At 41.4% G+C, this 16,490-nt stretch overlaps 1 protein-coding gene across 2 annotated transcripts in view; it reads right to left on the bottom strand.

The window, feature by feature from the left end:
- Positions 1-662: 662 nt before the first annotated feature.
- The window catches only part of Zmym1 (zinc finger MYM-type containing 1), a 48,310-nt gene continuing 32,482 nt past the window's right edge, over positions 663-16,490 (bottom strand). For both annotated transcript variants that reach the window (XM_036177676.1, XM_036177675.1), the window contains exons 2-7: positions 12,627-12,876; positions 8,780-8,954; positions 6,273-6,423; positions 4,670-4,804; positions 4,505-4,542; positions 663-3,018 (exon numbers count right to left, since the gene is read on the bottom strand). In XM_036177676.1, the coding sequence (XP_036033569.1) occupies positions 724-3,018; positions 4,505-4,542; positions 4,670-4,804; positions 6,273-6,423; positions 8,780-8,954; positions 12,627-12,829 (2,997 nt within the window). In that variant the 5' untranslated portion in view covers positions 12,830-12,876 and the 3' untranslated portion in view covers positions 663-723. The remainder of the gene's footprint in view (positions 3,019-4,504; positions 4,543-4,669; positions 4,805-6,272; positions 6,424-8,779; positions 8,955-12,626; positions 12,877-16,490) is intronic.

Below are 16,490 nucleotides of genomic sequence, written 5' to 3' on the forward strand. Positions count from 1 at the left end.
GGCAGCAGCTGGCAGGGTCTCCTCCCAGCCTTCCTGTTCCCAGCCTTCTCCTCTTCCTTGTCCCACCTACCCTATCCTTCCTGCCTGGCTACTGGCCAATCAGCACTTTATTTATTTTAACCAATCAGAGCAATACATTTGACATACAGACCATCCCACAGCACCAGCCTGGGCTACAGAGCAGGTTCTAGGGCAGCTAAGGCTACATGAAGAAACCCTGTTTCAACAAACAAAGGAAGAAAGGGAAGAAAAGGAAAGAAAGAAAACGAAGTTCCACTGGACTCCGGACTCCTAATTCTCTGCTATATATCCTGTACTTATAACAGTATCTGGTATGTAGTAGTTACTCAGTAATTGTGTTAAATGTGCCTAACACACAATCTGTCAACCGGAATAATTTAAAAGGGAAAAGATAGGTAAAAGTAAGTCACAAGAGTTCGTTCACAAATTCAAGACTAGCCTGGGAACATAATAAGACTCTCTCTCAAAAGAATAAACAACAAACAAAATTTTATTAGGATTCCAAAAACAAGAAACTATTTAAGTTTAAAGCTGTAAGTATTTTATTTTTAGTTTTTTCAAGACAGGGTTTCTCTGTGTAGCTTTGTGCCTTTCCTGGATCTTGCTCTGTAGACCAGGCTGGCCTTGAACTCACAGAGATCCGCCTGGCTCTGCCTCCCGAGTGCTGGGATTAAAGGTGTGCACCAGCTAAAGTTGTAAATCTTATGTGGCTTTCATTTGACTAATAAACTTTTCCACAATCCCCCTGAGTCTTTCAGGCTCCATCAATTTATTTACCAGTTCTTGCTCAACAGCCATCAGAGCCAGGCCAGTAAGTTTCTCTTGTCCCTTTGTGCGAAGTAAGTATGTTTTAAGATGAGGCAGTGTGGAAAAAGACTTTTCGTTGTTTGTTGAAGTAATTGGCCAAGATAAAGCAACATGCAACAGTCTCGAGATACCTGGAATATTATTGTGGAGACCATGCTGACTGAATAAACAGCCAAGGTCAACGAAGCTTAAGGAGCCATAATCCGTGAGGAAGTTGAGGTCTGCATACTGCCGGTAAAATCTAAGCTCGGGGATAATGTCCGCATCGAGCTTGTAAAACTCCTGGACCTCTTTTGCTGCTGCTTCGTTTAAAGGTTCATTCCACTTGAATAGCAGCTCCCAAATCTGTTTCATTTTCCAGTAGTCAAATTCTGAAAAGCATAACTTTAAACTTTTTAATACAGTATCCAAACCTTGGTAATAAATATTAACTTTATATTGTTCATCTGCTGAAGTAGGGAAAAACATGCACTCTGAGTTGCCAGGATCTCCGGTTTTCTGAATTCTTCTTCTTTTTTGAAAAGAGGGTTTTTCAACTTCAAAACCCTTACTGGTTATTTCTTTACATATTTCATCTGCTCCATCCCAGATAGACTTGAAATACTTGTCATTCCTTTCAGAAGAGAAACATTTCAAAATTGCTTCTATTTTTGAAAACAAAGAAAAGATGTCTACAGTTTCACTTTGAAACTCTCTAGAAAGAATTCCTGTAATACTGAGTACTCGATAAAGAAATCTCAGACAAAATATAAATTCAAACTTGGTAACAACCGCCAACAAATCACTGAGTTCGTCAGCCATAGCTGTGCCTGGGTAACGGTGAGACACCGAATGCAGTGTCTCAACGATCTCTGGAAGACACTCCATCACAGACAGTAACAAGTGCTCGTGGGCTGTCCAGCACGACTGTGATGTGTGTTTTTTACATGTTTCATTCTGACTTAGCTTACATCTGGTTTGCAAAATTGCCGACATCTCTCCTGACACACGACTAGTGCTGAGCAGAGAACTGAGGGTGTTTAGTGTACTTCGGAGTTCTTTCACTTCCTTACAAAAACGAACGACTGCTAATTCAAAAAAATGCGCATGACAATGGACATATAAAGCTCTTGGCTCTTCCTTCTTGAATTCTGTTACAACCTCATTAAACTTGACCCTCAAATCCGTGGCACTGTCATAGGCTTGACCACACAGCTTATTCAAATCAACTCCCAGCTGCTGCAGGTAAGCTCTGATATGTCTGTGGACATGGGCTGCAGTCATCTCCTCAGCAGTAACGAACCCCAGGAACCTCTCTTTAACGAGGACAGCACTTGAGGATTTTTGTGGGTACCTCACACACACTGCAAGCTGTCCTTTAGTGGCACTATCAGTTGTCTCCTCACATATTATTGAAAAAGCAGAGGAGATACTGATCTCACTCACAATGTCTTCCAAAATTTCAGCCTTTATTATTTCAATAATCTCCTCCTGGACTTGTGAACTACAATACAAGTCAACATGTGAACTCATAAGCCGAAACATGTCTCCTCCTTTATCTCTTGCTCTAATTTCTAGTAATTCCAAAAAATTGCCTTTATTAATGGATGAAATAGACTGGTCATTTCCTTTATGGAGCAGACACTGTTTTCCGAGAAATAAGATGTTTTCAGTGATGAGTGTTAGGTACTGCCTATTTCCCTCAATGTGTTCCGAATAAACAGATGACGCACCACGCGGAACTTCATCCAGAAACTGGTGCTGTCTCCAGAACTGCAGAGACTTTAAATGCACTTCACTTTCTTCATGCTTCTTGAATTTTTCTAGCATTTTCTCCCAGTCAGCGGTTCCCTGGGCTGCAAATGAATCTCTCCGGCAGCTAAAATTTTTCTGGTAGAAAAAGTGGCAAGAATAGCAGAATGCAACATCATTCTTAGGATTGGGGTTCAACTGTGGAAAAGCTGAGCGCCAAGATTTTCTACTCTTTCGTGGTTCTTTCTGAACCTTCTGCACTGTGGATGTAGACTTTCTAGAGCGTGGTCTGTCCTTTACTTTCACAGGTTCCATGCTGTGTGGCTGCTGGGACACACCGCTGTTCTCTGCTTCCACACTGGGACCAGCTGTGTCATCCAAGGGCACCGACGGAGACGGGAGAAGGCTTGGCTGCTCCTCATGGTCACCAACACCGCTATTGGGTTCACTGGGTGAGTTCTTAGGACAAAAATGATAACATGTCACTGGTTTAGTAGTTTTCAAATAATAAAAATACAGAACACATCAACTGTAGTAATACAGGAAAACGAATACATTGTAGTACAAGCTTCTCTGAGGGAGAGAGACATTAACAACTATTATTCACCATGTAGATTCAGTATTAAATGTTTAAAGGAACTCTAGGTATATAACTGCAGAAATTTTTTTTTTTTCCAAGTCAGGGTTTCACTGTGCAGCAGCTCTGGCTGTCCTGGAACTCACTCTGTAGACCAGGCTGGCCTCGAACTCACAGAGATCTGCCTGCCTCCACCTCCCAAGGCGTGTTCAAAAATAATTTTTTATTTTTTATTTATTACTCAGATGATTAGAAAGCTGGGCAGTGGCAGGGCACGCCTTTAACCCCAGCACTCGGGAGGCAGAGGCAGGTGGATCTCTGTGAGTTCGAGGCCAGCCTGGGCTACAGAGCGAGACAGAGAATAGGCAACACTAAACTATACAGAGAAACCCTATCTCTGTGGAAAAAAAGCCCCAAAAAACCAAAAAACCAAAAACCAAAGAAAAAAAAGAGAAAGAAAAAGAAAAAAGGAAAACATAACAAACTTTAAAATTAGTTTTTATTTTAGCCTGTTACTTGCAGAGGCAAAATGCTTCTTGGAGACCCTGGAGCTGGAGTTAGAGATGGTTATGGGCTGCCATGTGGGTGGCTAGGAATTGAACCAGGTCTTTTTTTTTTTTAGCTGAGGACCGAACCCAGGGCCTTGCGCTTGCTAGGCAAGCACTCTACCACTGAGCTACATCCCCAACCCCTTGGACCAGGTCTTCTAAAGGAGCAGCCAGTGCTCTTAACAGCTAAGCCAGCTACAATACTTTGTAGCACATAAATGTGTATAAAAACATATCAAGCTGGGAGGTGGTGGCGTACACCTTTAATCCCAGCACTGAGGAGGCAGAGGCAGGCAGATCTCTGTGAGTTTGAGGCCAGCCTGGGCTACAGAGTGAGTTCCAGGAAAGGCACAAAGCTACACGGAGAAACCCTGTCTCGAAAAATCAAACCAAAGCAAACCAACCAACCAAACAAAAAACCCACATCAATAGTTGGTCACGGTGGTGCATGCCTTTAATCCCAGGTTTGGGAGGCAGAGGCAGGCAACTCTCTGTGAGTCTGAGGTGAGCCTAGTTTACAAAGTGAATTTCAGGACAATTAGGGCTGTTACATAGAGAAACCCCATCTCAAAACAAAACAAATCACTAAGTAAATTTAAAAATAATCATATAAAAGAGCTGGGCAGTGGTGGCATAGGCCTTTAATCCCAGCACTTGGGAGGCAGAGGAAGGTGGATCTCTGAGTTCAAGGCCGGCCAAAAACCCTGTCTCAATAAACAAACAACTATCTACGTATGAAAACAAACAAACACACACACACACACACACACACACACACCCACCCCTTTTTAAAATTGAACAAAACCAGGATAACACTTACATCTACAATGACATTTGTGGGTGCAGAAGAACGTGAACCTATGGAAATAAAGCATGTATTCAAGACTTGACACTTCAACAGGACCCAAAGCTTATTTCATATCAGGAAACAGACAGACAGATTCAACAGTATGACAAACACTGTTTATGTCAGATGTCTGTTTACCTTGTAAGAGGTCAGTGTTCACGAGCAGGTCAGCATGATCATTTACTAATGACATTATATTGCTTATAACTGGAATCGGATATTCCCTTGGAGAAAGATTCTCTTTTGAAGCACTGTGTAGTGTGGAAACATTTACTGACAAAAAAAACCCAAAAATCCTTGTTATAATCCAGGCAGAAACCAAAGCACTGTTTTTTCTTTTCTTTTCTTTTGCCGGAGCTGAGGACCGAACCCAGAGCCTTGTGCTTGCTAGGCAAGCGCTCTACCACTGAGCTAAATCCCCAACCCCTTATTTTTCTGGTTTTTCGAGACAGGGCTTCTCTGTGTAGCTTTTTGCCTTTCCTGGATCTCACTCTGTAGCCCAGGCTGGCCTCAAACTCACAAAGATCCAAGCGCCTCTGCCTCCCGAGTGCTGGGATTAAAGGCCTATGCCACTACCACCCAGCTCTTTTATATGATTATTTTTAAATTTACTTTTTAAAAAATTTATTATGTATACAGTGTTCTGCTTGCATATACCCCTGCAGGCCAGAAGAGGGTACCAGATCTCATTATAGATGGTTGTGAGCCACCATGTGGTTGCTGGGAATTGAACTCAGGACCTTTGGAAGACCAATCAGTACTCTTAACCTCTGAGCCATCTCTCCAGCCCCAAAGCACTGTTTAATAGTGTTTTTGTGCTGAGGGTTATAAATCAGTGGGAGAATGCTTGCCCACCAGGCAGTTCCAGGGCACCATCACACCTTATGCAGTAGTGGGCATGGAATCCAGCAAGTACTGTAACAACTGAGCTCCGTTACCAGGCTGTTTAGATCTTTTTTTTTCTTTTTTTCATTTTTCTTTTTTTGAGACAGGGTTTCTCTGTAGCTTTGGAGGCTGGCCTGGAACTCTGTAGACCAGGCTGGCCTCCAACTCACAGAGATTCCCCTGCCTCTGCCTCCTGAGTGCTGGGATTACAGGCATGCGCCACCACCTCCTGGTGTGATCTTTTGTTTTGTTTGTTTTTGTTTTATGTTTTTTTGGAGACAGGGTTTCTCTGTATAGCCCTGGCTATCCTGGAACTTGTTCTGTATACCAGGCTGGCCTTGAACTCAGAAATCCTCTTGCCTCTGCCTCCTGAATGCTTAGAATAATGGTGTGTGCCATCACTGCCTGATGTACTTTTTTTTCTTTCTTCTTTCCTTCCTTCCTTTCTTTTTTTTTTTTTCCTTGCTTTTTCGAGACAGGGTTTCTCTGTGTAGTTTTGGTGTCTGTCCTGGGTCACTGTCTATAGACTAGGCTGGCCTTGAACTCACAGAGATCCACATGCCTCTGCCTCCTGAGTGCCGGGATTAAAAGCGTGCACTACCACCGCCCGGCTTTTTTTCTTTTTTCAATAAATATTATTTTATTTGTTATGTTAATGTTGTTACATGGGTGCTAGGATCTGAAATTGGGTCTTCATGATTGAGCAGCAACCATTTCTAACTGCTAAGCCACCTCTCCAGCACTCATTTGGAATTTTAAGTCACTCTATTATGGAAATTAATCAGTTATAAATTAAAAGCAAAGTGTGTCTCTGTCTCCCAGTACTTAGTACAATTTTGGAGTTGCTGGGTATTACCTGTCGAAGATTCCATCACAGCACTGTTGTATGAAGAAAAACAAACAGAGCAGAACACCTCTATGTTCCCAAAGTCATTAGGAATCACAATCATCTCATCTGAGAGTTTCAGTGTTTTGCAAGGAAAAGATCCAAGTAGTCTGGGTGGTTTCTGTTTAGAGATTAAAAATAATATTCATATTTCTGGTATATCATATGCAATGCTAAAATCACTAAGCATACCTACTGTAACTGCTTTTAACTGAAATGGTACAAACAATAATAATATTTTTATACATCCTTAGAAACCAGAAGAGAGTAGAGGCTGCAATAACAAAATGAAGCAATCTGATTAAGTTGATCAGAAAACTATCCTGTCATTTAACAGCAATAGTAATAGTAATAATGAAAAGAGAGGTCACAAAAGAGGTCTATTATCCCAGGCAACTAAAGCCAACTGAATAAAAACACATGTTTAATTATAGTATTTTCCCTTTGTACATCATCCTTGAACATGAGCTAAGGAAAGCCTTCTACCAGGGTTAGGGTACTTAATATCTACTATGAGATACTGAGGCAATAACTGTCTCTAGGTCAATGGTTCCCAATCTTCTTAATGATGCAACCCTTAAATATGGTTCCTCATGTTATGGAGACCCCCAACCATGAAATTATTTCGTTGTTACTTCGTAACTGTAATTTTGCTACTGTTTTGAATCGTAATGTAAATTTCTGATATGTAGAGTATCTAATATGTGACCCTCAAAGGGTCATGACCACAGCACTAAGGTAAGGAGTCAGAGGCAAACGCTTTGAGTTTCAGGCTAGCCTGGTCTACAGAGCTAGTTCCAGGACAGCCAAGACTACTTAGAGGCTAATTTTCATTTTAATCTCTTATTAATATGAAAACCTTTTTCTTTCAGACAAGTAGCCCTGGCTGGTTTGGAACTTGGTTATATAGACCAGGTTGACTTCACTCTCAGAGATCTGCCTGACTGCCTCCAGAGTCCCACAATTATTGACAGGAGCTACCACACCTGGCTCCTCCTCCTGTTATGAAAAGGGCTCCTTCTGGGGGTTGAACACAGGGTCTTATTCATGCTAAGCAAAAGCTCTACCACTGAGCTACACTTCCAGCTCTCAAAGCCACATTCATTCTGCAGGCAGTGCTCTAGCAGACCGAGACTCGGAGGTACCAGCTTCACTGACAAAGCCATCCAGACAGGGAGAGATGGGCACACTCAACTGTGCTCGCCAAAGGAGACTGGAGAGCTCCATTCCTTGATATTTTGATTTATTCAGTATGAGTTTTATTTATTTATTCATTTATTTTGAGACAGGGTTTCTCTGTGTAGTCCGACTGTCCTGGAACTCACTCTGTAGACCAGGCTGGCCTCAAACTCAAACCTGCCTGCCTCTGCCTCCCATGTGCCACCACCACTTAATTGTATTGGGAGGTAGGCTAAGCACTTGACTGAAGTGTAACTTGAGCGGCTTTTTTTTTTTTGGAGCTGAGGACGGAACCCAGGGCCTTGTGCTTGCTAGGCAAGTGCTCTACCACTGAGCTACATCTCCAACCCGCAATTCCTAGCAGTCTTATTCCATATTGAAATAATTCCCTTCTGAAAATCACAGGGGTCATACTTCCATGGGTCACTTAGCCACCCATGAACTGTTCCCTACCATGATTAGAATGGGACTGTCCTAGCCAATGGCGGGCAAGTCCTTCTGCAGGTGAATACACCTATCACCATTTTCATCCGTACCGCCCACATGGGGTTAATTCCTTCTGCTTTTCCAAGACAGGGTTTCTCTGTATAGCCCTGGCTGTCCTAGAACTCACTCTGTAGACCAGGCTGGCCTTGAACTCAGAGATCCGCCTACCTCCCTGCCTTCCAAGTGCTGGTATCAAAGGCATGCGCCACCACCACCCTGCCCCCCCCCCCCTTTTAAAGACAGGGTTTCACTATGTTTGACCTGGAACTTGACAAGCTTGAAAAGATCCACTTGCCTCTGTCCCTCAAATACTGGGATTATGTATTACTAGATCACAAAGCATTACATAACAATCAAGATATGTATTATTCCTACTTCATAGACAGGGATCAGACCAGTAATTGTGTTCCTCTCAGCCTGCCACATCATGCATGGCTAGCCTCTCTGTTCTCAGAAGCACCCAAAGGTTCCCCTATAGGAACTGACAAAAGTCTTTTTCATTTTCATCAACTATCAATCAACTATTTCCTCAATCATACCAAACACACAGACTAACCGAGAGGGAATAGCAGCTCTTCCTGCTCACTGCTTCTATGCATTAGTACTCTGCACTATTCAAGTGTGGAGACAGATTAGAGATCATGGAACAGTAAGCTCCACAGTTCTTACATCAACTCACAGCGAAACTGGTGGGTAGCACAATGAAAATCTGAAAAGCAGGCATCACTGCAAAGACTAAGACAACAGTAACAAACGACATTTAAGCAGAATCCCTAGAAGTCTTCCAAATGTTAAAAGTAACTGAAACTTACAGTAGATGTCTTCTGACACACGCTGCACTTACGAAAAGTGTTATCAGTGCATACGGTAATAAATAACTTTCTTTTTTCTTCATATGATGAAAGGCAAGATTGGCTACAAAAGTTTGTGTTACAGTTACTGTCCTCCAACTGGACATTCTTCATATCCTTCAGATTTAAAATGTCTCTAAAAACAAACAACAAATGCTTGTTAATAGGATGATAAATGTACGAAGTAACTAATGAGTTTCTGTGTGTGCACATGAAGGACCCAGAGCAGGATGCTGGGTGTCTTCCCCTCTTGCTCTCTAGATTGTCCTGACCCAGGCTCTCCCTCAATTGGGAGCTAGAGTCACTGTTTGGGCTATGCTGGTTCGGCAGTGAGCTCTTGAGATCCTTCTGCCATGCATGTACTGTAAAACAAAATAAGCCAATTTAGTTTCAGAAATTAAGGATGTTACTAAAACAAAATTTCAAGTTATTTTAATTTGAACCCTGTAATCCCCAGCACTCATATGGCAGCCCACAACTGTGTAATTCCTGTTTCAGAAGATCCAGTGCCCTCTTCTGGATTCAAGGGGCAATGCATACACTTGGTACACAGACATATAAGCAGGCAAAACATCCACACACACAAAAAATAAATTTGGAAAACACTGTGACGGTCCTAGTTTGCTTCTATGTCTGTGATAAAGACCACGGCCAAAAGCAACTCGCAGAGGAAAGGATTTAACTCAGTTTACAACTCTCAGGTCATAACCCATCACTGAAGGAAGTCAGGGCCCACAGACAGACGCTGCTTACTGGCTTGCTGCCCACAGTTTGCTCAATCGGCTTTCTTAGACAACAAGGACTACCTGCCCAAGGGTGCTGCCACCCACAGTGGGACGGGCCCTCCCACATCAATCACTGAGCAAGAAAATGCCCTTGTCTACAGGCCAATCTGGTGGAGGCATTTTCTCAATTGAAGTTCCTTCTTCCCCATGACCCTAGCTTGTGTCAAGCTGACAGAAAACTAACCAACACAGTGATAAAATAGGACACAAAGTACTGTCTCAAGACAAGGCCTATATAGGAAATCTGAGTTGAAACCTTAGCCGTCTTTCTCATGAATCCCATTTTTGTTTGAATGTATGTTAAACTATTGTCCAGAAGTGGACATCAGGCAGCTATTTTCTTAAAAATGAAGAAAGCCTGGGGCTGGAGAGATGGCTCAGAGGTTAAGCGCACTGCTTGTTCTTCCAGAGGTCCTGAGTTCAATTCCCAGAAACCACATGGTGGCTCACAACCATCTGTAATGAGATCTGGTGCCCTCTTCTGGCCTGCAGGAATATGTGCAGACAGAACACTATACATAATAAATAAATTTAAAAAAAAAATGAAGAAAGCCTGCCATTTCAAGGAAAACAACTCACAGTATTTACTATCAAGCTTTTAAGTAAAAATCAGAAATTTTAGAAAACCTGTGCCTGCCACCTCGAGCTTGATCAATTCTTAATACTTGAAGGCTTTTCTGAAGAAATTGATGGTGATTTTTAAAACTTTCTAGTTTTAATTCTGTCTGGATTTTCTATTTTCTGTGGTATATAAGTGCATAAAATATATCTGACAGTAAAATATAAAACCCAGTGGGAAGTTCCACAGCTTCTGTTTTCTTTTTCCTCTTTTTTTTGGTTTATCGAGACAGGGTTTCTCTGTGTAGCTTTGTGCCTTTCCTGGATCTTGCTCTGTAGACCAGGCTGGCCTCGAACTCACAGAGATCTGCCTGGCTCTGCCTCCTGAGTGCTGGGATTAAAGGCGTGCACCACCATCATCCGACCCAGCTTCCATTTTCAATTGTTACTCTAACTGTATACAAGTTCACTGAGTTGTACAGACTTTGGGTCTGGTAAATTTTGGTGTGTGAATTTTTTTTAAATATAATAAAATTTAGAATTCAAAAAGAGGTTGGGTATTTAGCTCAGTGGTAGAGCACATGCCTAGCAAGCGCAAGGCCCTGGGTTCAATCCTCAGCTCCAAAAACAAACAAATAAAATTAAAAAAGAAAAGAAAAAAAAAATAAAAAAGCTAACTATGTTAGAAGGACCCTTATAATTAACTAAAAATAACGAGTACAGGTATGAACTGGCTGGTGTAAATAAATCAAACATCAGTGAATAAACCTATTTTGGATTGGACTGACTATGTTTAGAATTTCTTTTTGTTTCTAATACCGAAGTATGGAAATGATTTTTTTTTTCCCCTGAGTCAGTGTTCTCTGTGAAACAGTCCTGGCTGTCCTGGAACTCATTCTTAGCCCATGCTGGCCTCGAACTTGGAGATCTGCCTCCCTTGCCTCCTGAGTGCTGGGATTAAAGGTGTGTACCACCACCACTCAGCTGGAAATGATGGTTAAAACATATCTTAATAGTTTTCAATAACAAGTCTCCTCTTTGTGATAGTAATTTAAATGCCATCTTCAAAGTTATTCTTCACTTTGCTTTATTAAGTAGAAAAATTAAGTATTACTTAAAAAAAAATTATTGCTAAAAAAAGCTTTAAAAATTACTTAAAATCTTGGGACTACAACTGGCAGTGGTGGTGCATGCCTCAATCCCAGCACTCGGGGGCAGAGGTTCTTCTTCCGTTCCAGGGTAGTCTGGTCTACAGAGTGACTTCCAGGACAGCCAGGAAACCCTGCCTCAGAGGAAGAAGAAAACAAAAATCTGAAATTTAAAAAATCTCACGGGAGCTAGAGAGAAGGCTCAATGGTTAAGAATACTGGTCATTCTTCCAGAGTACCTGAGCTCATCCCAGCACTCATATGTTGGTTCATAACTATTCATGACTACAGCTCCAGGGAATCCAATGTCTTATTCTGATTTACCCAGGGGCAGGCGTGCTGCACATACATACATGCAGGCAGAACACTCAAACATACAAAATTAAATAAATCTAAAAAGTCTCAATAAAAACATAGGTTATTGCCGGGCGGTGGTGGCGCATGTCTTTAATCCCAGCACTCAGGAGGCAGAGGCAGGTGGATCTCTGTGAGTTGGAGGCCAGCCTGTCTACAAAATTCCAGAATATCAAAGGCTACCACAGAGAAACTCTCTCTTGAAAAGCCAAAACAAACAAACAAATAAAATAAACGAACTTAAAAAAAAAAAAAAAAAAAGAGGGAAAAGAAAGAGCAAGACAAAGTTGCGCAGAGTTCCAGGAAACAGGACCTGAATGAAAAACACCACTGAAAGCACCGGCCATCGAGGAGCTGGAGCGGTCCTGTACAGAGGGTCTGTGAGCCTGCTGACCTAAGTGGGCCAGCCCACTGTGGCGTCACTTACCTGGAGTCCCAGCACTTGGAAAGAAGAGACAGGAGAATCTTTGTGAGTTCAAGTCCAGTCTGCTCTACATAGTGAGCCCAGGCTAGCCAAAGGCTACATAGTAAGACCTTGTCTTAAAACAACAAAAACTCTAAAGGACTTTGCAGCAAATATGAGAAAATAATCTTTACAATCCCTGACCCAAAAAAAAAAAAAAAAAAAAAAAAAAATCGTAGCTAACATAGTACATCCACATTCTGAGCACTGAAAACTGAAAACATACTATTCAATGCTCCTGATTCTGACATTTACTTAACAAAACAATCAAATGCTAACAAGGGAGCTCTCCATGCTTCTTCCATGTAATTTCTGAAAACCGCTCAACAACCACCCAAACTACTTCTGAGTGTTCTATTAAAAGAACTGGAAACAGGAGCAAACTCTTCTCACTAACTAAGGTGATACATCTTCAGAGAAGATGAAAATACATATAATTATGACTAAGACTCTAAAAGGCCCCATGTAGCAAAATAGGAAACATAATTCAGAATTCACACCTTGAGCAGTTGAAACACATCCTTTTGACAGGAGCTGGTGAGATGTCTGATGAAGTGTATTTCCTGATGCACAGTGTGGAGCAGAAAAGCTCAGCAGACCCTTTCCTCTGATAGGCAGTCTGCCCCTCCTGAAGAACTCTTTTACAGCCATTACAGGAAAGCTGGGCAGCTGGGGCTGGGGCTGCAGGAAGCATTTTGTTCATGCCAGGTGATGTGAGAGAACGCTGAGAGCCAGTAGTCAACTGTGGAGCTTTAGAAACAAGGCAGGAAGAAAACAGTTTTCATTTATATCCGTATGCACCCCCTTACTTGAGAGGTTACTTCTGGACATGAAACCCAACCCACAATAGCATGACACTCAAATGCAATTTAGAAAGTAGATAGACTAGCTGGGGCAGTGGTGATGCACACTTTTAATCCCATTGCTCAGGAGGTAGAGGCAGGAGGATCTCTGTGAGTGAAAGGCCAGCCTGGTCTACAGAGCAAGTTCCAAGACAGCCAGGGCTATGAAGAGAAACAAAAAAACAAAATACAAAACAAAACAAAAAATCCCCAAAACTCCAAAAAATAAGGTAGATAAACTAAATTGGCTATTTTATTGGTCAAGAAACATTATTATTAATTCTATTACCACTGTCTGAAAATGTACAGTTTCTTTTTTCCTAAATTTTGGGTTTGACAATACTCTGAAAATAGAGATTGAAAATAACGCATAGAACGTCTTCAAGGCAGCTGGCCAATTCAACAGAAAAATGACAAATTGAGCCAAAGTCTGCTCAGTGATTTGTATAAGGGAACTGAACTCCAAGTTACTGTTGTTATGTGTTTGTTTTCTCTGTGTAACAACAGCCCTGGCTGTCCTGGAACTCACTCTGCAGACCAGGCTGGCCTTGATCCCATTGCTTCTGCTTCCCAGGTGCTGGGATTAAAGACTCCTGACACCATAGCCTTAAATAACTATTTGTTTATTTTTATTTTATGCGCATTGGTGTTTTGCCTGCATGTATGTCTATGTGAGGGTGTCAGATTCCCTGCAACTGGAGTTACAGACAGTTGTGAGCTGCCATGTGGGTGCTGGGAATTGAATCCAGCTCCCCTGGAATAGCAGTCAGTGCTCTTAATCACTGAGCCATCTCTCTAGCCACCATGTTTGTTTGTTTTGAGACAGGGCCTCACTATGTACCAGGTTGTTCTGAATTCAGAGATCTTTGAAAACTGGGACAAAAAGCATGCACTAGGATGTCTGGCTTTTTCTTTTTTGAGTTTTTTTTTTTTTTTAAAGGCAATTTTGTGGAGCAACAAAGGTATCTTTAGATAACTTGCCATTAAGGTTTTCTCACAGTACCAATGCTAGTTTCTTTCCTTCCACCCATTCCACAATTAAAAAAATTCTTTTAGCTGGGCAGTGGTGGTAGAACACACCTTTATTCCCAGCAACTAGGAGGCAGAGGCAGGTGGATCTCTGCGAGTCCCAGTCTACAAAGTGAGATCCTGTCTCAAAAAAAGAATAAAAGAATGAAAGAAAGTTAAGTTGGTATTCTAGAACTTCTTTCTAGGTTTGGTGGCTCACAGGTGTAATCTCAGTATGTGGGAGGCAGAGGTGAAGCATCACTGTGAATTCAAGGTCAGTGTTGGCTGCATTGAGTTCCAGGATAGTCTGAGCTACTTAGGGAGACCTTTAAAAAAAACAAAAACAAAAACAAAAAATCCCCAAACACCAACAAAAACAAACACAACCAAACAAATTTTCTCTTACCATTTCATTTTTCCCCCCCTTTTTTTTGAGACAGAGTTTCTCTGTGTAGTCCTGGCTGTCCTGGAACTCACTCTGTAGACCAGGCTGTCCTGGAACTAAGGGCGTGCGCCACCACTTTAAAGCTACCATTTCATTTTTGTACTACAGATTTTAGTCGATAGATAAAACTAAAATAGACTTTAGTCAAATAGATAAAACAAGAAAAAAAAAGACTAATGTAAATTTGTCACTATTCATAGATTTTGTGATTGTATATACAGAAAGCTGAAAACAATCCATAAATTTAACAAGGTCAATATTAAAATTTTTAGGGGTTGGGGATAGAAGCCCTGGGTTTGATTGATCCTCAGCTCTGAAAAAAAAAAAACACAAAAAACCCACAAAACAAAAAAATTAATTTTGCCGGGCGGTGGTGGCGCACGCCTTTAATCCCAGCACTCGGGAGGCAGAGGCAGGTGGATCTCTGTGAGTTCCAGGCCAGTCTCCAAAGCTACAGAGAAACCCTGTCTCGAAAAAACAACAACAAAAAAAAAAACCAAAAAAACCCCAAAAAAACAAAAAAAACAAAAAACAAAAAACAAAACCAAAAAAAAAAAAACCAAAACCAAACCAACAAACCAAAACCAAAACAAACAAACAAAACCTAATTTTATTTCTTTGCACTAGGAATATAAAAGGCAAATATAACTATTTTCTATGACATTATATTCATCAAATATAGGATGCTATAGATATACTTCAGTGGTAGAGCACTGTGTTTGATCCCACCATTGGGGGAGGGTGCAAACACCAAATATAGAAATAAATCTAATGAAGGATTGCCAAGTCTTCTGAACCAAAGTCAAAACACTGCTAAGGGAAATTAAGGAAGCTCTAAATCAATGGAAAGACATAACAGGCTTACTGAAAGACTCAATAATTAACTCAACTTTCCCTAAGCGAAGCTGTGGACCAAAATCCCAGTAGAGATTTGTAAACCTGCAAGGTAACTCTACAGTATATAGAACCTAGGGCAGCTGGATATGACGGTACATGCTAGCTGGGTGTGGACACAGGAAGAACATAAAAGCTAAAAGCTACCTGGGCAGACACAAGAGCTGGAAGCCACTATGAGGAGACTTTATCAAAATTAAAAGTGAAACAAGAACTGGGCATGTGTTGGATATCAGTTTCTGCAAGGCTGAAACATTTCCTCCAGCAGGGAAGCTCCCTAAACCAGAAGGTAAATAACTAAAAATAGCTTCAGGAAGTCCCCCAAACTGACCAGATACACTAGGCCCCTGAGTCCCAGAGTGAACGACAAAGGGGACTGAGAGTCACTCTCAGACAAACCGAGCAGCAAATAGGACTGAGGTCAGACCAGCCGCACAAAAGTTTTGAACATCTGAATCATTTGGAAAGGACACTGCCCCACGTGCTGAGCTGCCTGCAGGCTGTGCAGTGCGCTCCAGGTTCCCAGCTTCTGTGAGCGTCACCCACGGTGGAATGAGCTTTGGTGATGCTGCTGTCTTTTCTGTTCCTGGAAGTAACCCCTCACCCATATTCCTGTAAGTGATCCCAATACAACTCACTGGTCCACCAAAGTGGACTTTGGTGGCCTTCATACTTCGGTCTGTTGTGGGATGTTTATCTGGGATGAATATGTGTAAAATATAGGAAAAAACAGTCTTGTCACACATTAGTAAGAAAAAAGGTAATAAAACTTTTAAGTGTGGTGGTTCATGCCTATAATTCCAGCACTCAAGAGGCTGAGACTGGAGGATTTCCTAGTTGGAGACTAGACTGAGCTATATGACATGATTCCGCTTGAAAACAAAACTAATAAAATTATGAGATATACTTAACTGTATTATATATTAAGTATTAAATAATTAGGTACCTCCAAAGGATTAACTTGTGTAATAGTAACACAAAAAATAGCCATTCCTGATACCTGGGTTAATATAGTTAAAATTCCTTGTATTGACTGGAGTGATTACAAGTTTATACCAATCTTTTTTTAATCTTGGATTTCAAATTTCTTTTTGTTTTTGTTTTTGTTTTTTGTTTTTTTTTTTGACAAAGGGTTTCTCTGTGTAGTTCTGGGTGTCCTAGAACTAGCTCTGTAG

Source organism: Onychomys torridus, chromosome 2 (genome assembly GCF_903995425.1).
Source record: "Onychomys torridus chromosome 2, mOncTor1.1, whole genome shotgun sequence".
In the NCBI taxonomy this organism is placed as follows: Eukaryota; Metazoa; Chordata; class Mammalia; order Rodentia; family Cricetidae; genus Onychomys; species Onychomys torridus.